We start from the raw sequence: 20,131 nt of genomic DNA, 5'->3' as shown, positions 1-20,131 counted from the left end.
TCCATTAAAATTACTATGTGTGGCTAAAAAAGGTATCACAGTAGCCACTCCTGACTGGTCAGCAACTTCTATTGGATGATACTGTCAGACCATGAACTCGATCCTCCATTGTAAAGTCTTTTGCCCCCCAAGTGCTAGTCTGTGTCTTGTTCTCATCTTTTTGCCTTCAGACAGCACTGACCCTTGTTCTGCTATTAACACATTCTGCTACTGTGCTTTCAGACAGCGCTCACCCTTATTCTGCTATTCACACCTAATCTGAACCAATCTTTTGTTCCTTTTGTACTATCATTCCCACTCCCTTTGGCTTTGGTTCCATTATATTTTTGTCATTTGATCTCCCCCACCCTTCATATAAAAGCAAAAGCGGATGCTGGAAATCTGGAACAAGAACAGAAAATGCTGGTGAGACTCAGCAGGTCTAGCAGCATCTATGGAGAGAGAAACAGAGTTAACGTTTTGAGTCTGTATGACCCTTCAGAGCTCTGAAGAAGGGTCATACAGACTTGACACATTAGCATTCTGTTTTTGTTTCTGTTCCTGATCTCTTTTGTTCCACCTGACCCCTCCCTCTTTTCAACAGCATAAAACCCATTACATTTCTGCTTCTCTTCAGTTCCGAAGAAATCATATTGGAATCTAAACATAAACTCTGTCCCTCTCTCCACAGATGCTTCTAGACATGAGTTTTCCAGCACTTTATTTCAGATCTCCAGCATCTGCAGTATTTTGCTTTTACTTCCCAATCACCAGCTGGTTCCTATCGTTAGAATTTTAAGTGTCAATTTTCTGCTCGTTAAAATTAACGGACAGAAAGCCATCAGTTTGGGGTGAGCAATATCCTGATATATACTTATGCACCAGGAGCACACCCACTGTGTCGGTGACTTGTACCGTCTTAAATAAGCACAAGTTGCCATAAATTAATAGAAATTATGTCATAGATGCTCACTGCTCATTGTTTATAGTTTCTAAATTTTATATGAAAATTGTTAAGCCTCAAACATGATACATTTACTGAATATACATAATCAAAAATAATGATTGACTAAAAAAATCCACTCTCAAACAGCCTTGGTTTCCTTTATAACCAACAGAAAAACATGAACAGCTGTTATTCTCGCTGTTACCGCTCACATAACAGCTGTTTCTGTTCACACATTCTGCTTTTTTATTGAGTTCATAATAGAAAAGCATAATCGTCACAGTTGTAAGGTTTAAAAGATTATGTTTTAGGACTGTAGCTTTAAATTTAGGGTAAAGGTAGGGGGTCTTGTGACTTGTTCTGCAGTCGGCCTGACAGTAAGTCTAGGATTGATTGTTGGAGGTCAGCGGAAGGATTAGATTATTTTATTAGGAAGGTGCAAGGTAGTTACACTTCAAGACAATGGAGCAGTCTCTGAGTTTACAATGAGTAGACCCAAAGTCCCATTTACTTCTGAAATGAAAGGGAGTTGGGGTCAAGAATAACTGATCAGTAGTTCTACTTGGATGCAAGTTTAATGTGTTTCACATTGGCATGGGGAAAAAGGCAGAGGAAGCCATTTTTGAAATCGGGTTGCAGGCTTCCCTACAAATCAATGAATGTCGCAGACTGATAGAAGGGTTCTATGTAGGCAGCAGAGAAAAGAGGCTACACAAACAGAAAATGCTGGAAAAGCTCAGCAGGCCTAGCAGCATCTGTGGAGAGAGAAACAGAGTTAATATTTCGAGTCTGTATGACGCTTCTGAAGAAAGGTCATACGGACTTGAAACGTTAACTTTATTTCTCTCTCCACAGACGCTGCTAGACCTGCTGAGCTTTTCCAGCATTTTCTGTTTTTGTTTCAGATTTCCAGCATCGCAGTAGTTCGCTTTTATCTTGAGAGAAAAGAAGCTGCTTGGATTTGCCAGCTACCACAGCCAAGATGGGACAAAGACATCTCTGGTCATAGGGACGCATCTTGCAGCCTTCTAAGGATTCTGGGAGATTCCTTCTGGCCTAGCAAGAGGAAGAATCATCGCAACAGGCTTTACTGCTGGTGGTGGATTTAAGAAAGTCTCCAAAAACTGAAGAAACCTCCTGGAGACAGTCACTTGAAATTACTGCCTGGTGATACAGCGATATGGAAACCCCACGGGAAGCCGGGAGCAACTGTGGACTATTTGCTAAAAGGAAAGCAATTCCATGGAGAGTCCAATTGGTGATAAGCATACAAGGGAAAATTGTACTTGTACTTTCTGTACTTTAAAGTATAAGCTGCCTCCAAAAAGAAAATAATGTTTAGGCAATAGTGTTTTTAAGTTATTTGTGAAAGTAAAAGTTCTAAAAAGGGGAAATCTTTTGTCTCATCCTTTTCAGCTATTAACTGGAAGTTTTTTTAAAATTATCAATCTCTATGGAAATCGTAACAAAATTATAATATGTTTATATAAGTTCATCCCTGCCTGAAATAAAAGTATTGAGAATTCAATCTCTAGCTTCATTCAAACTCCTTTGGAAAAAGCAAGAAACCCCCAAATCATCACGGGACAAGGAGATATATAACCTTCTACCCTTAACTTCTCTTGAACCATAGATTGCATGCTGGGAAATTCTTAAAAAGTACACTCAATGTACTGATGCGATTGAAAAATCTCTCAACTGCGATGGGATAAAAGTAACCAGTTGAGAGAGACAAGGAAATATTTTAATGAAGGCATTCATTATAACCAAGATATTTCAAAGTTATTTCAAAATACATAATTTTTGATTTTACACCATTATTTTGAACATTATTTCCCATTAACCAGAATATCTAATGACTTGGTTCAAAAATATTCAGATAAAGTTTGATAAATCTGCTCCACACACCACTTTGTTACTAGTGCGTGGAACTACAGTCACAAGCAATCATATTAATGATAGAATTTAATTAAAAGTTTGATGGTATACATCACTAGATACAGACATAGCTAATTATGATAAAAACTCATAGGATATTGCACTTTTGAATGAAAATTTTCATTGACCAAACATAGTTGTTTTTAATATTAAGTTTTAATTTTCTCTGGTTCCACATTAAATTTACATGAAATTGTTAAGCAATGTTACTTTAAGAGTTATTGGCCTACTTACAATAAATACTGTGCAGGGAATTTTACATGTACATGTTTAGTATTGTGCTCTCACAGAAAATTAATCTAAGTCAACTTAGAACAATGCTTATCCAATAATGGATCCATTAATTCCATAAACAAGACATTTACATACTTACCTGTTATGTGGAAGTGCAGAGCAGATCGATCGTAAATCATCTGGAAAATTAAACAAGAGGTGAATGCAAACTAATATAAACTATAGCAAATAAATCAAAAAAAAACCAGTTGACAATATAACGTATGAAATTACAATATTTTTGCAATTAATGATTTAAATTATTTTTATAGCAGATAAAGTTTGCATTTATCTGGATTTTCCATTTGAAAGCAACTGAAGTATTACAAGGGTAGAGATTTTACTGGCTTATTTTATTCATTAATATATAACAACAAACTGGAAACGATTTTAAAAACTGAAGTTGTCTGTGATTTAAATAGAAAATATGCTGCAAAATATTATTTCAGGGAAAGCCTGTTCTAGTTCAACAGTTAATAGGGTTTATGCTACTATATCAAGAAACTCAGCATATACATCATGAGGGAACTTTCATGCTTCACAGTTATTTTCAGTAGAATTTTTATTTCCAATTGTATTTTGAAGCAGGAAACATTAAACACCACAGATCTTTTAAAATAAAAATTGCATGCATTATAAATTAAATTGCTTTTTGCTCAGTCTTATTCTTCTCTCCTTTGACTTCACCTGTTTCATATCAAATATTCCAACACCAAACTATGTACTTCATAACAAAAATAAAAATACCTGAAAAAACTCAGGTTATGTACCTCATAATGCTACCCCATTCAAAATCAACAGTGCGAGTTTGAAATGTAAAAATTTGAAATTCATTAATTCTACTGCTAAACAATATTGAACTATATCGGATTTCAAATCTTATTCCACTAGAGAAACATTTGATCCTTTTTAACAGTTTGGTAAGTAATGAGCCATAGCCCATAGATTGAATAACTATGTAATTACAATGCAAAATATGGAAACTTAAATAAGGTCAGAACAACTTAAATGATAAAAGATAAAGCACACATTCCAGAATGCTAGATCTGCATATGTAAAATCTAACACCACTGAAGGGAGTATTAGAATTTTTAAGGGGAAGGCCTGTGAATAATTTGTAGTTTGTGTAATGATAACTTGAATTATGTAACTCCTTTCCAATACAGCAATGAGAAGAAAACTTACAACCCAAGTAATATTGATTTTTAGATCATTTTCTTCTCCAGTTTTTAGTTATTCTACCATATCAATTCCTGGTGAAGAAGAAAATGTTCCCAGACTCTACTAAAGCAACTCTTGAGCTAACCATTAGCAGTGGGTGATCAAGTCTTCCAATTCTCTGGGAAAAGATTTAACCTAAGCTTACAAAATGAAACTCAGAACTCGGCATGAAATGAAATTATGGCCATATCGCGTACCATACCAAACTGTGGCAAAGCATTGTCAAGATTTTCTGTTTCTTTTTTAAATAAGGAGTGTACATAATGGAATTCAACTCGTTGCAAGCATTTTACTTGACATAATTACTGGACATAGAACCTTATGTTTTAATTATCTCAGGAAGGTAACAATGAGTGTTCTACACACAACTTTACTTACCTCTAGTACACAGTAGTGCTCCTGATGCAATACCAACTTGCAGGGCTTGAGCTAATCTATCCAATGTGAGCTCAATCTCCTTCACAGGATTTGAAAGATTGAGTTCTTTAACTATTTTGATAATGTCTTCAACAAGCCGATCTACATGATCGAACATGATGAGCTCCAAACGGCCATACAAGTTCTTTTCTGTTAAATGGCCTTGAAGTATCATAAGGACCTGAAGAACACTTAAATGCAACTTCGAATAAAGGATTTTGAAGTCATTGTTTACATCATTTTCAAACTCCTTGCACATTTTATTGCTGTTACCATTCATTAAGGATTGAGCTGAAGAAGTTTTGCAGTTCCTTTTGTAGGCCAAAGGTGCGAGCACACACCAGCGAATCAGGCCTGGAAGTGGCGTGAGCTCCAAAAAGCCACGGGGGAGATTAGCTGGGCTGTTCAAAAATGTAATCAGTGTCAACCGTGGATCATCGTACACCCAAGATACAACCATCTCCAGTAGATCATGAGGAGGAATCAGGTCATCTGCAACAAAAATACATGCTTATAGAAAATACCATTACAATATAAACAAAGTAACTCTTTCATCCCCATTTGTGAGTATTGCTGAAAAGACTACCAACGGCTACCTATATTTTTCTTCAATTATACTGCATAAACCAGAGTAAGAACTTGCTGTGATGGGATACAATGTACACAATAAATAAACTCAGCAATAAAAGCAAAAGACACAGAAGACAAATGAGGAAACAACTTTTTCTTTTCTTAATTTCAAATGCTGCCTAATGGGATAACAAGTTGGATATATTAGTATAACTATCATCAAATAGGACAAGGATGTAAATCATGAGGGGAAAAAGTGAAATCCAATTTTTTTGAAAAATTAAACTAAATTCAGGCATAAATATATTCATCATATTAGAAAAAAAGTGCTGTTTAATATCATACCTGTTGAAAGGTCATACAACGCAGTGACAGCAGTGATCAACTGACAGCAGAATCGAGGACTAGCATGAACAATTCGTTTTAAGGTCTGCACTGATCCTGGTACCAAAATGCAGTAATCCTCAGCAAGGACCTTGGCAAGTCTTACACAGAATACTGCATGTGTTCTCTGCAAAACCAGACACAGACAAATTTTAAAACACATCAATAAAAAGAATACCACAGACTGATTTGATTTCAAACATTTCAGGCTTAACAAGATTAGACATCAATAAATATTTGATGATAGAAGTAATGATTAGTTTCAAGTGTATTTATTTCAAAAATTAAAGTTGCATGTAAAACAGTGACCAATCAATCCACAGATATTTTGGCCATTGATTTAATTAAGATAATAGACACTAATTTTATATACTTGAAACCTCAATGCAAAACTGGCAGTTTCTTCACCACCATCTCTTCATCACCACTTCCCCCAATAAAATAAGATAATAAAAACTTGGTAGTACAAAGATGACAATAACTTAAAATTATCTACACTACTTGCATTCATTGTTATGGGATAGCATTTTACTTTACAACATATTGAACTTCTTTTAAACACAAATCTCAATTATGGATCATACCTGCAACCATAATGCAGTACATTCCAAGATAGGAACTCGACAGATTGCTATTGCCATGGATACAAGTTTTCCCAACATAGCCAGTCTGTTTTCATCTGCTTTATTACCCTGGGGACCAAACAGTGCAGAGAAGATGATCTGTCGAACTGCATCTTTACTTTGTTCTTGGAAATAGCTACACATGATCTCCAACAGCTGCAGCTCCTGTAATGAGCTCAATCTCTTGCAAAAAAGAAATAAAGCAGTTAACAGAATAAAAGTAAGCTCTCTCAGAAGACACCTCAGTGAAAATGAATGTAAAAACAACAGATATTGATGAAAACATAGCAAGTCAATCAGCATCTGCGGAATGAACATACAGGTCAATGTTTTGACCTCGGTTCCATTTCAGAACTATTCTGAAGGTGACTATTTTCTGTATGTTCACAAACGGTTCTGGATAGTGATGAACAAGAAATTCTCTATATGTGTCCAATCCAATTACTGACGTGATCATACGGTTGAATTAAAAATTCAGGATATTAGCTTTAGACCATACTAATAAGTAGGTTGAGAAATAACATGCATATGCTTTTATAACTAAGATGAAACACACACATGTAACCTGAAATATATGTTTTTCTTCTAAGAAAACCTCAAATAGTCTGCATCTTTAACTTACTTTTGGTTGAGTATTACGTTCTTTTGAAAGCTGAAAAATAAATTCTTCTACGAGCTCAATGGTGGACTTGTCAACCAGTGGACCTGGTACATTTTGCAGCTGGCTGCTAAAAAAGATATCCAAATGGTACAAGAGTTCTTTTGCTGCACTTAAAGCATCCCGTCTCAAAAGGGAATGGCGAATATCAGTCATTCTGTCCTGCAAGCAGAAAAAATAAATATTCAGCTCCACATCATAAGTTCTGAAAAATTATGTGCTATCTTTTCTACCGTAGTTAACACTTCATGCTACACAAAAAGGATAATGAACAAGAATTTCTGTCAAGCTTTTGAAAGTTTTTCTCCTCAACATCTTAAACACACAACGTCAAATCTACAAAATTTGGAATGAAAATTGTAGGAATTTCCCTTTTTATTTTCACGTTGTTTGATCAAATTAATACAAAAAAAGTTTCCATGTAACAACCGTTTTAAACAGGCTAATCTATTTAATCTTATTACTTCAGCGAAAATTGAATCTGGAAGCTTATCAGGCTTTCTTTCCATAGACAAAATGTTACAGGATCTTTTAAATAAGCACTTGATCTTCTCCATGAGCTCAAGACTTAAGAGATATTGAAAATTTCTGATTTGTACTCTAATGAATCATTGTTTGCCTTAATAGCAAATAAGTAGTAATTAATTACATAAAGTGCCTTGAAATATTTTGGTGTGAAACATGCTTTGTAAATATATGTTTCTTATAAATATTACCCACTTCACTCCTGTTGTTTTACTTTTGCTCAGTATGTCAGAATACATCTAAATATTACTAGTTTAATAATTGGACTGCATGATGGTTTAACACACTTACAGAAAATCCCACCTAGATGGGCTACATAGTGTTTAATATGTGAATCATGACACAAGTAATTGCTATTTGGGGATTCCCTGAAAAAATCACACAGAATTAACTTTTAAAGCTGTCAGTTGCTAAAATGAAACATTATTTATTTATTAAAGCTATTATGTCGAGATAGCGTGTTCAGCAATTGGTCTCCCTAAACGTTGGAAAGAACAGGAATGGTATCATCAATTTAGAGTGCTGCGATCCAAGCAGGAAAGTTTGGGGAAAGGAAGAAATTCATTGGATAAGGCCATATTACTTCAATGATTAAAAGCCTACTTACAAGAAGCTGATCACTCATCACCATTGTTCTCCAGCATTGAATCTGTCCCATGTATATTGTTTGTTAATATTTAAGATCATAGCAAAGGATCTCAGTTATAGAAATTTCAACAATTGTCTATTAGTACACACTTAGAATGAAATGGTCTCAGATCTTCAGCATTGACACAGAATTATAGCTCCTGTTTTCCCCCAAAATACACCGAATGAGCATTCCATCTTGCACCAAAGATTTTTCCCTGCTCTCACACCAGGGTTGGGATTTTCCAGCCCCATCGCAGCTGGGACCCGCTGCGGGGTAAGGCAGTGCCCCAGCTAAATGTCCATTGTTTACGGCAGGACTGGAAGGTCCTGGTGGGGTCGGGTACAGAAAATCCCGCCCTAAACATCGTTATAGATGAAGTGAGGCCTCCAAATTAGTGGCAATTCTTGAGCCGTTTTCTACTGTGGACTTATGCTCACTGGAAATTGAAAACAAGAATTGGAGTTTGGAAACACACTGAATTAAAACACTTTCTTTTGAAAAGGTACTGATGCTGTTAATACAGTACGTTGGATTACCAGAACCTAGAATCATGGACTGGAAGGATATGTTTGATCTACTGATTTCTCACTGCACTGAATTATCGGCATTTAATATATCCGGTGTAGGAAGTACAGAGTAGCAGCCAAACATCTCAAATATGCGAAGTGAAAATTACTGGAGCCGGATAGCCTCATTCAAGCACAGTCACATCCAATAGCAGCCAACTGAAGATGGCAGTGCATTGGCAGATATTCCCCTACATAGTTCTTTCAAGACATGGGACCGACATGACCAATGAGGGGAAAAAAACTTAAGAGTACTAAATTTTACTTAATCTTGAACTATCCAACAAAGGTATTGTTTTTAAAATCTTGTTTGCATCTCTAATTGGTTGTTAGAGATTTGAATCAAACAGTAGCAATCAAAACTGAATTGAAAAAGGCAAGGTGCAATATGAGGCAAGACACAATAAAATTGATGGAGATTAGGGACAAAACACAGCAGTTTAATGGCAACTGCACAATGTTCTTTCACTAAAGATGCAAAATAAATCAGTGAACAGCAATGACAAGGAGTTAATTGTTTTCTACAGGCCATTTCATACTCATATTTTCTAATGGCTGATGTATTGCAGAAAAAGTACCTATCGATTGTTTAAAACATTACTTTATTCAGGAATTGATTAGCAATCTGTTATTGTGTTTTTAAAGAAAAGAGCTTCACCTTGAGTTTGCTGCTTAATATAACGTATCACTATACTCCCATTTAAACAAGAACTCCCAGAATTTGCATTTGAAATGCCATAGCTTGACAACTGGGGGATGCAAGGCTAGTGATGGCTTGTTCAGTTACGGAGTTGCTTCCTTAGCTGTATACTGAGTTAGCAACTATTTTTACCTCTCATTCTCGACAAGGAATTCTCAGGTACACAACTGGAACCTAAACTCGTTCGACAGTTCCTTTTTCAATGCAATGACTAATAAATTTCAGCCTCATTGGATATGATATTTTCATCCAGTTTATTTGCAAGATTTAATGCAGTGTTCCAGCTGGAAATCTATTCTACATATTCTTTGTTCTGAAAGGGGCAGAAACTCTTCTAACCTTAAACATGGTCTGAAAAAATCACCTAGATGGTAGGGAGAGGTTGCAAATGGCGGTGGAAGTGTTATGCCTCTAGAAAAGGGACAATAAAAAAACATCGAAAAGGGGGTAAACTTTAAGTTTAGAAGTGGTTACAGGATCATTGGCACTCACTCTTGTGCTTACAGAGATTACTTTGTTATCAATAAACAATCTAGGTTTATTTTAATATCTGTACCAATCTCTGTACCAATACTTACCTGGCAGGGGAGAGACCTTCGTCGCGTTTCTACCAGGGAAAGAGAAATGGCTACAACCAGTCGACCTCCTTACCATGGCAAAACAAAAACAGAATTACCTGGAAAAACTCAGCAGGTCTGGCAGCATCGGCGGAGAAGAAAAGAGTTGATGTTTCGAGTCCTCATGACCCTTCGACAGAACTTGAGTTCGAGTCCAAGAAAGAGTTGAAATATAAGCTGGTTTAAGGTGTGTGTGTGGGGGGCGGAGAGATAGAGAGACAGAGAGGTGGGGGGGGGGGTGTGGTTGTAGGGACAAACAAGCAGTGATAGAAGCAGATCATCAAAAGATGTCAACGACAATAGTACAATAGAACACATAGGTGTTAAAGTTAAAGTTGGTGATATTATCTAAACGAATGTGCTAATTAAGAATGGATGGTAGGGCACTCAAGGTATAGCTCTAGTGGGGTTTTTTTTTTAATGGAAATAGGTGGGAAAAGGAAAATCTTTATAATTTATTGGAAAAAAAAAGGAAGGGGGAAACAGAAAGGGGGTGGGGATGGGGGAGGGAGCTCACGACCTAAAGTTGTTGAATTCAATATTCAGTCCGGAAGGCTGTAAAGTCCCTAGTCGGAAGATGAGGTCCTTACCATGGGGTACCTAACATCATCCGAGTCATGGTGAAGGGCAGCGAGCAAGGAACAGGAATGGATAGGACCTCCTTCACCAAGAGGATCCTATTCAAGCTGTGTGGTTGAGGCTACGGAGATCTACTGCCTACAGGATTTCCCCAGTGCTGGTTTCTTTGATGTGACCTTCAAGCAAGTGGCAGCTTGTGTCAAACTCCTGAAGGTGTTTGAGGAAAAGAAAGACCTGCCAGAAATGAAGATCAAGACGGCGGAGCCACTCTTTGTTCTACCGTTGCATCGAGAACGGGTTGCGACGGTGCATCTGTACAACCCCTACGTCCCTGTCGCTGGCGTGCTCACCTTCCTTACCAGGTACTTCGATAAGGTTGGGAGCTGCACTGAGGTTAAAGATAATTTGGGGATCTGGGCATGTAAACGCTAGGTTAAGGTAACGCTCAAGACCGACGGTAAGGGAGCCGTCTTCCACCCCCCTTCCAGATTTGCTATTGGGGGAAGCCATGGGTACCTTGTCTACGCTGGGCAACCCAAACTTTGTCGTTCATGCGGCAAATCTGGTCATGTGGTGGCCAACTGCAGCGCCGCCCTCTGCAAGAACTGCAAAAAGGAAGGGCACCAGACAAAAGATTGTAAACTGGCTAAGTGCTGCAACCTGTGTGGCGAGGCAAGTCACCTCTACAAGACCTGCCCCAAACGTTGCCATACTTATGCACAGGCAGCCAAAGCCAACGAGGGGGAAGCAGAAGAAATGCCTCGTGTCACTCCAACTACCAAGGCCCCCAGGGAGAACAACGGGACAAAGGAGGACACAGAGAGAGACAAGGTGGAGGAAAAGATTGGGGCAACAGACGGCCAACCAACAGCACTACCCCCTGAACCTCCCACTCCTCAGGAGAGCGAATCAACGGAGGAGGAGGCAGCAGTGGGAAAGCAGCAGGGGGAGTGGCAGCTGGTGAAGAGAGCCAAAAGGAAGAAGGGGCTAAAAAGAAACCAAGCCACTTCCCAGACAAGAGTCAAGAGGCGTCTCCTATCCGACACAGATAACAAGAGCAGCAGCTCTTCGGACGAAGAAGGGCCAGGGCGGCGCCAACAGAAGAAGCGATAAAACGCTAGGGAGTTGGAGGATGAGACACCCAAGCTCCAGAACATTGGAGACAATGAGGAGACCTGCGCACTCCAACTTTGCCCACAACCCGAAGAGGCCAGTGCACCACAACCCCAGGAATCTGGGAGCAGTGAGGCGCTCAGCGCACCCCAGCTCCGGGAAGCCGGGAGCAGCAACGCCCCAGAGGGGGAGAGGATTGGAGAAGCTTCTCCAACAGAGGACATTTCAAACCCCGCTCTATGCACGGACCCCCAGATGCCAGCCGAGCAGAACACCACCAATGGGGAGGTTCAGGACGCTTTCCTCAGCCCATCCAAAGTGAAGCAATTTGAGCACACTACGGGCATGAAGGAGCAGACAAAAGGTCTGGATCTCTCAGAGACAACAGGTTTGGTAAGCGACTAACTGCTTTAAAATGGGTGTAAAGATTGTATCCATAAATGTGCGTAGCATTAAATCTACTACGCGAAGTGTTGCGACCTTGGACTACCTTGCCAAGGTCAAAGCTGACCTGTTGTTTCTGCAGGAGTGTGCGATACCGCACCTCAGCTCCTACAGGCAATGGTCACGATGGTGGTCCCATGGGCCATTGATCTGGTCGGGAGGAAACGACTCTCGTTCCTCCGGCCTGGGTATTCTGCTGCGGGGAGGCAGCTTCACCGTCTCCCAGGTTAAGGAGGTGGTGGGCGGGCGCCTCCTCGTAGCAGACGTAATGTATAAGAATGCTCCACTCCGGTTAATTAACGTCTACGCCCCGTCACAAGGGGCTGAGCGGCTGGAGGTTTTTCAGCAGCTCCCACTGCTGCTGGCAACCTCCAGGCCGGTCATTCTGGGCGGTGACATCACTGCATCATCGATGCAGCTGGACGATCCGGCAGGGCCGACAGCAGATTGGATGCTACATCCAGATCCCTGATGGAAACAGTAAAGGATGCCAAGCTGCACGACGTCTTCAGCAACCCTGCAGATGGAGCGCAGCGTAGATACACCTGGTCGCGGCCTGACGGGTCCGTCTGTTCCAGGATAGATTTCCTGTTTGTGTCCCGTGCATTCACAGTCAGATCCACCGACATCAAGCCGGTGTTCTTCTCTGACCACTGCCTCCTACTGGCTGACTGTCACTTAGAGAAGGACCAGAGGGTTGGCAGGGGGGCATGGAAGCTAAACGTGAAACTGCTGACCCCAGGGAACATTGAGGAGCTCAAGAGGGATTACAAAGGTTGGAGAACCATGAAACCCCACTTTGAGTCACTGACACACTGGTGGGAAGCGATCAAGGGAAACATCAAGAGGTTTTTCGTCCTCAAAGGCACCCAGAAAGCTAGAAAGGAACAGAGGGAAATGTCCCGACTCCAGAAAAACATGCAGAACCTGCTCCGGCTGCGGTCGATGGGGGTCGATGTCAAGGAGGAACTCCAAGAGGTGAAGAGCCAGCAAGCCTCGCTCTTCGCCTCGGAGGCCTCCAAGATCATCTTCCGTTCCAGAGTCCGCTCCGTGGAGCAGGATGAAACGTGCTCACGTTTCTTCTTCCAAAATGTACACAGAGAGAGCTCTGTGATCAGCAGCCTGAAGGAAGAAGATGGCTCAGTAAAGTCATCACAGTCCGACATTTTGAGGATCAGCAAATCCTTCTATGCCGGATTATATGACATGAAGCCCACAGACAGCACGGCCTCCCAGTCCTTCCTGTCCTCTATCACGGAGGTCTTAGACGACAGTACACGGGAGAGTCTGGACAAAGCGCTAACTCCTGACGAACTGACTGAGGCCCTTGAGTCCTTCGAGAAGAGTAAAACTCCTGGAAGCGACGGCTTGCCGGCGGAGTTGTATTCGGCTCTGTGGGACTGGATCGGCCCAGACCTGCTAGAAGTGTACGAGAGTATGCTCCTGGCCGGCAGTATGTCAGAATCCACGAGGAAAGGCATTATCACCCTCATCTACAAGCACAAGGGGGAAAGGGAGGAAATTAGAAATTGGCGACCCATTTCACTGTTGAATGTGGACTATAAAATTCTGTCCAAGGTCATCGCCAATCGGGTCAAATCCGCTCTGGAATTGGTGATCCACCCTGACCAGACCTGCACTGTGCCGGGCAGGAAGATCTCTGACAGCCTCATGCTGCTCAGGGATACGATTGCCTATGTACAGGACAGGGGTGTGGATACCTGCCTCATCAGCCTGGATCAGGAGAAGGCCTTTGACAGAATATCGCACACCTACATGGTGGATGTGCTCTCCAAAATGGGGTTGGGGAGGGAATTCGCAATTGGATCCAACTGCTCTACACTAACATCAGTAGTGCAGTCTCAATCAATGGGTGGGAATCAGATAGCTTTCCTATTAAATCTGGAGTCAGGCAGGGCTGCCCTCTCTCGCCTGTTCTTTTCGTGTGTTGCATAGAACCCTTTGCTGAGTCCATCAGGAAGGATCCGGGCATAAGAGGAGTGACAATCCCAGGCAGTGGAGGCACTCAGATCAAAGTCTCCCTGTACATGGATGATGTCGCCGTTTTCTGCTCGGATCCGCTGTCGGTGCACAGACTTATCCACATCTGTGACCAGTTCGAACTGGCCTCGGGAGCCAAGGTAAATCGTGGGAAGAGCGAGGCCATGTTCTTTGGGAAATGGGCTGACCGATCCTTTGTCCCCTTCACTGTCAGGGCTGATGGCCTGAAGGTGCTGGGGATATGGCTCGGAGGGACCAGGGCACGCGTTAGAAACTGGAAGGAGCAAGTGTCTATGGTGAAAAGGAAACTGGGCATGTGGGAGCGACGCTCCCTCTCCATTGCGGGTAAGAACCTGGTCATCAGGTGTGAGGCACTCTCGCTATTGCTGTACGTGGCACAGGTCTGGCCCATTCCACACTCCTGTGTGGTGGCGATCACCCGAGCTATCTTCTGCTTTATCTGGAGGTCGAAAATGGATCGTGTCCACAGGGACACGATGTACAAGCCTCTAGATAAAGGGGGAAAAAACGTGCCCAACATCGCCCTCATACTGATGGCCACCTTTGTGTGCGGCTGCATCAAGCGGTGCGTAGACCCTCAGTATGCAAACACCAAGTGTCACTACATGCTGAGATTCTACCTGTCCCCGGTGTTGCAAAGGATGGGTCTGGCCACGATGCCGCGGAACGCTCTAAGTAGTTGGACTGTGCCGTACCACCTGTCCCTCGTGGGAAAATTTATGCAGAGAAACACCTTCGACCACAAGTCCGTCAGGCAGTGGTCGGCACGTAACATCTTAAAGGCCCTGAGGGAAAAGGAGAGGGTGGATCCTGTGGGATGGTTCCCTGAGCAAACTGACAAAGTCATTTGGCAGAATGCCTCATCACCAGAAATTTCCAACAAACATCAAGATGTAGCTTGGCTGGTGGTGAGAAAGGCCCTCCCTGTAAGATCCTTTCTACACGCCAGGAGTCTCACCCCCTCTGCACGTTGCCCTCGAGGTGGCTGTGGTGGGGAAGAGATCGTTGTTCACCTCCTTGTAGATTGTGTCTTTGCGAAGAAGGACTGGAGAAAGATGCAGTGGTTTCTGTCGAGGTTCATCCCGAGCAGTGCTGTGACAGAGGACTCTGTGCTCTACGGGCTGTTCCCAGGGACACACACCGAGACAAACATTAACTGCAGCTGGAGGATCATCAACTCGGTGAAAGACGCTCTTTGGTCTGCCCGAAACTTGTTGGTTTTCCAGCGCAAAGAGTTGTCCGCGACCGAGTGTTGCAGACTGGCACATTCCAAGGTCCAAGACTACGTGCTGAGGGACACAGTTAAGCTTGGGGCAGCCGCCGCAAAGGCGCAAAGGGGAAGGGTCGCTGCCTAAGACCTTTCTGCCACAGTGCACTGGGGGGCTGGGAACTGTAACGAGCCCCTCAGGCTGTACAGATTAAAATGAATGTCTGCCAATGATTGAAATATTCATTGTTTGTTCTGATACACTTTGTGATTCATGTTGTAAAAGTTGAACCTGATTGTATTTTTGTAATGGTGATTTGAAATGGTTCGAAATGTTTTTGAAGATTTGAAGAGGGGGGATAGGGAGAAGAGGGGGTGGGGGGATAGGGAGGAGCGGGGTTTTGGAAGGGAGGGGGGATAGGGAGGAGAGGGGGTGGGGGGTTAGGGAGGAGAGGGGGTGGGGGAGGAAGGGGGGATAGGGAGGAGAGGGGGTTAGGGGGATGATGGAGGGGGATAGGGAGGTGCAATGCGGGTGGGGGAGATTGGAGATGATGGTGGGGGTTGGAGGTGGAGGAGGGAATGGGAGGGGAAACTGGGGTGGAGAGGGGGATAGAGAGCGATAAGGTGATGGAGAGGGAGAATTTGGAGAGGAGAATTTATTGGGGTTTGAAGATTTGAAGATGAATAAAGTATATTTTTGCAAAAAAAAAAAAATCTGTACCAATCTCTCTCCACCCGCAATCCTTCACTCCCACCCCAAACCCCAATAAATTCTCCTCTCCAAATTCTCCCTCTCCATCACCTTATCGCTCTCTATCCCCCTCTCCACCCCAGTTTCCCCTCCCATTCCCTCCTCCACCTCCAACCCCCACCATCATCTCCAATCTCCCCCACCCGCATTGCACCTCCCTATCCCCCTCCATCATCCCCCTAACCCCCTCTCCTCCCTATCCCCCCTTCCTCCTCCACCCCCTCTCCTCCCTAACCCCCCAACCCCTCTCCTCCCTATCCCCCCTCCCTCCCCCACCCCCTCTCCTCCCTATCCCCCACCACCTCTCCTCCCTAACCCCCTTCCCTCCCCCACCCCCTCTCCTCCCTATCCCCCACCCTCCTCTCCTCCCTATCCCCCCCACCCCCTCTCCTCCCTAACCCCCTCCCTCCTCTCCTCCCTATTCCCCTTCCCTCCCCCACCCCCTCTCCTCCCTAACCCCCTTCCCTCCCCCACCCTCCTCTCCTCCCTAACCCCCTTCCCTCCCCCACCCTCCTCTCTTCCCTATCCCCCCACCCTCCTCTCCTCCCTATCCCCCTTCCCTCCCCCACCCCTCACCTCCCTAACCCCCTTCCCTCCCCCAACCTCCTCTCCTCCCTATCCCCCCACCCTCCTCTCCTCCCTATCCCCCTTCCCTCCCCCACCCCCTCTCCTCCCTATCCCCCCTCTCCTCCCTATCCCCCCACCCCCTCTCCTCCCTATCCCCCCATTCCCCCACCCCCTCTCCTCCCTATCTCCCTTCGCTCCCCCACCCTCCTCTCCTCCCTATCCCCTTCCCTCCCCCACCCTCCTCTCCTCCCTATCCCCTTCCCTCCCCCACCCTCCTCTCCTCCCTATCCCCTTCCCTCCCCCACCCTCCTCTCCTCCCTATCCCCCTTCCCTCCCCCACCCTCCTCTCCTCCCTATCTCCCTTCGCTCCCCCACCCTCCTCTCCTCCCTATCCCCTTCCCTCCCCCACCCCCTCGCCTCCCTAACCCCCTTCCCTCCCCCACCCTCCTCTCCTCCCTATCTCCCCACCCTCCTCTCCTCCCTATCCCCCCACCCTCCTCTCCTCCCTATCCCCTTCCCTCCCCCACCCCCTCGCCTCTCTAACCCCCTTCCCTCCCTATCCCCCCTCCCTCCCCCTCTCCCTCTCCCAATCCGGGATGGCTGCCCCTATCCAGTTTACATTCTCACGCAGCTGAGGTGCTCCTGGGTCGGGCCCTTGCCCGGGCACCGTTCTCGCTGCGGGTCAGCGGGATCCCGTACTCCAGGCCCAGCACCGGCAGCGCGACGTTACCTCCCGGAGTCGCTCACCCTCCGGCCGCGTTCCCTCCCCGCCGCTCCCGGGCCCTCCGGCCTCTCTCTCTCCGCCGCTCCCGGGCCCTCCGGCCTCTCTCTCTCCGCCGCTCCCGGGCCCTCCGGCCTCTCTCTCTCCGCCGCTCCCGGGCCCTCCGGCCTCTCTCTCTCCGCCGCTCCCGGGCCCTCCGGCCTCTCTCTCTCCGCCGCTCCCGGGCCCTCCGGCCTCTCTCTCTCCGCCGCTCCCGGGCCCTCCGACCTCTCTCTCCCCGCCGCTCTCGGGCTTCTCTCTCCTCCCGCGGCCTCCCAGCTGCAGCAGAGGCTGACGTGACGGGCAGGGGCCGCACCGAGTGAAATGGCGCTGCAGCTGCTCAGAGCCTGAGGGAGCAGTCAGGCAGCAGCTCACAACCTCCGTAAAAACAAAGTGATCAGGGATTTGTTCTTACGTTTTGTCGCCCGTATTTATTACAGATTTTTGCTTTAGTTTAAATTACTGGATTTCTTTTCAGATTCACTTTGATATTTGGTCAGTAGAATAAAGTTTTCTAAACGCTCGATTTGGAAATAATCTCCACACTTTCGTTTTCAAAGAAGTGGCACCAAGTTGTCTGAGGAATTTGAAAAATCTGCTCAGGAAACCACACCATTCACCTGTCAATCCGGAAACCTGGCAATAGCTAAACACCAGCTTCGCAAAGGGGGCACAACCTCCAGAAAAGTCATGAGTTCAAAATACCTCTAGTGCAGAACATGTGGAGATGAGAACAAGAACAAAAATAGCTGGAAAAACTCTGCAGGTCTGACAGCATCTGCGGAGAGGGATACGGTTAATGTTTCGAGTCCCTATGACCCTTCGTCAGAACTAAAACATATAGAAATGAGATGAACGGTCATTCGGACTCAAAACATTAACTGTATCCCTCTCTGCAGAACAAAAACAGAATTACCTGGGAAAAACTCAGCAGGTCTGGCAGCATCGGCGGAGAAGAGCAAAGTTGACGTTTCGAGTCCTCATGACCCTTCAACAGAGACAAACAATGCATCTCTATTCACTGTGAGGAACAGGAGTAGGCCATTCAGTCTCTCAAGCCAGTTCTGCCATTCAGTTAGATCATGGCTTTTCTGTATCTTAATTTACCTGGCATGGTTCCAGAGCCCTTAATAATATTACCTAAAATAAATCTAGCAATCTCAAATTTCACCTAACCTCAATGTATTTTTGGGGTGGAGAGAGTTCGAGATCCACTATGCTTTGTGTGAAAAAGTGTTTCCTGATGTCACCTCTGAATAGCCTAGTTCTAATTTTGAGGTCTTGCCTTTTGTTCTGGACACGCCCACCAGAGGAAGTAATTTCCTTGCGAGGTAGTACATTTTGGCAGGAAGAATAAGGAGGGCACATACTGCTTGGAAGATAATAGTCTGAGTGGGGTAGATGTGTAAAGAGATCTGAAGGTAATGATACACAAATCACTAAAAGTAGAGATGCAGGTTAATAAGACCATTGAAAAATGCAAACAAAACATTGCAGTTATTATTAAAAAGGCTGGGGCACTTTTCTCTAGAAAAGAGAGGGTTCAGGGGTGAATTGATAGAGGTCTTTAAGATTATGAAAGGGTTTGATAGGATAGACAAAGGAAATATGTTTCCATTTCTGGGGAAACCAAAACCAGTGGTCATAAAAACAAGGTAATCACTAATAGATCCAATAGGAAATTCAGGAGAAACTTCTTTACTCGGACAGTAGTTGGAACATGGAACTCACAAACACACAGTAGTCGAGGTGAACAGTATAGGGGAAACTGGTTAAGGGAGGAAGGAATAGAAAGGTATGCTGAGAGATTTAGATGAAGAGAGATGGGTGGAAACTCATGGGAAATAAACACTGGCATGGTTCAAATGGGCTGAATGGCCTGTTTCTGTCCTGTACATTCCATGTAACCCCTTAAATCATTTTAAAAGCTTCAAATAGATTGCCTCTTAATCTCCCATACACAAGGAAATATTACCAGAAAATTAATTGGACCAGCCCTAGAATTACCTTGTCTACAAGAGTAGCTCAGAGGCTGGGAAATTTAGGGAGTAACTCACCTCCGGATTCCCCAGGGCCTGTTCACCATCTACAAGATGCGAGTCAGGAGTGTAATGTAGCACCTACCATTTGTCTAGCTCAGCAACATCCAGGACAGACACCCCACCCTTCACCTTAAATATTCAGCCTCTCCACCACTGGTAAACAGTGGCAGCAGTGTGTACCATTTACAAGATGCACTGCATCAACTCACCAAGCCTTTCAAATAGCACCTTCCAAATCCATGATCTCTGCCACCTAGGAGGAAGAGGGCAGCAAACGAATGGGAATTCCACCATCTCCAAGCCACACATCATCTTGATTTGGAACTATATCGTTGTTCCTTCCTTTTTGCTGGGTCAAAAACTTGTAACTCCTTCCCTAACAGCACTGTGGGTGTACCTACACCACATGGATTGCAGCGGTTCAAGAAGGCGACTCACCACCATCTTCTCAAGGGCAATTAGGGATGGGCAACAAAGGTTGGCCTTGCCAGCAATGCCACATCCAGGAATAAATAAAAATCAAAAATATAAACCTTGTCCATGGAACCTGCCCTCATAATGTAACCCTTAACGCCCAATTATCAGTCTGGCGAATCTA

General features: G+C 44.2%; 1 protein-coding gene across 4 annotated transcripts in view; it reads right to left on the bottom strand.

The window, feature by feature from the left end:
- The window catches only part of c15h7orf26 (chromosome 15 C7orf26 homolog), a 33,221-nt gene extending 15,690 nt beyond the window's left edge, over positions 1-17,531 (bottom strand). For 2 of the 4 annotated variants that reach the window (XM_041205796.1, XM_041205799.1), the window contains exons 1-6: positions 10,010-10,211; positions 6,974-7,171; positions 6,313-6,534; positions 5,690-5,855; positions 4,736-5,266; positions 3,237-3,276 (exon numbers count right to left, since the gene is read on the bottom strand). In XM_041205796.1, the coding sequence (XP_041061730.1) occupies positions 3,237-3,276; positions 4,736-5,266; positions 5,690-5,855; positions 6,313-6,534; positions 6,974-7,165 (1,151 nt within the window). In that variant the 5' untranslated portion in view covers positions 7,166-7,171; positions 10,010-10,211. Of the gene's footprint in view, positions 1-3,236; positions 3,277-4,735; positions 5,267-5,689; positions 5,856-6,312; positions 6,535-6,973; positions 7,172-10,009; positions 10,212-17,461 lie in introns of those variants that run through there. The other 2 variants (XM_041205797.1, XM_041205798.1) reach the window with 2 other exon arrangements.
- Positions 17,532-20,131: the final 2,600 nt, after the last annotated feature.

Source organism: Carcharodon carcharias, chromosome 15 (assembly GCF_017639515.1).
Source record: "Carcharodon carcharias isolate sCarCar2 chromosome 15, sCarCar2.pri, whole genome shotgun sequence".
NCBI classification, from domain to species: Eukaryota; Metazoa; Chordata; class Chondrichthyes; order Lamniformes; family Lamnidae; genus Carcharodon; species Carcharodon carcharias.
This window is presented reverse-complemented; position numbering and strand designations above follow the sequence as displayed.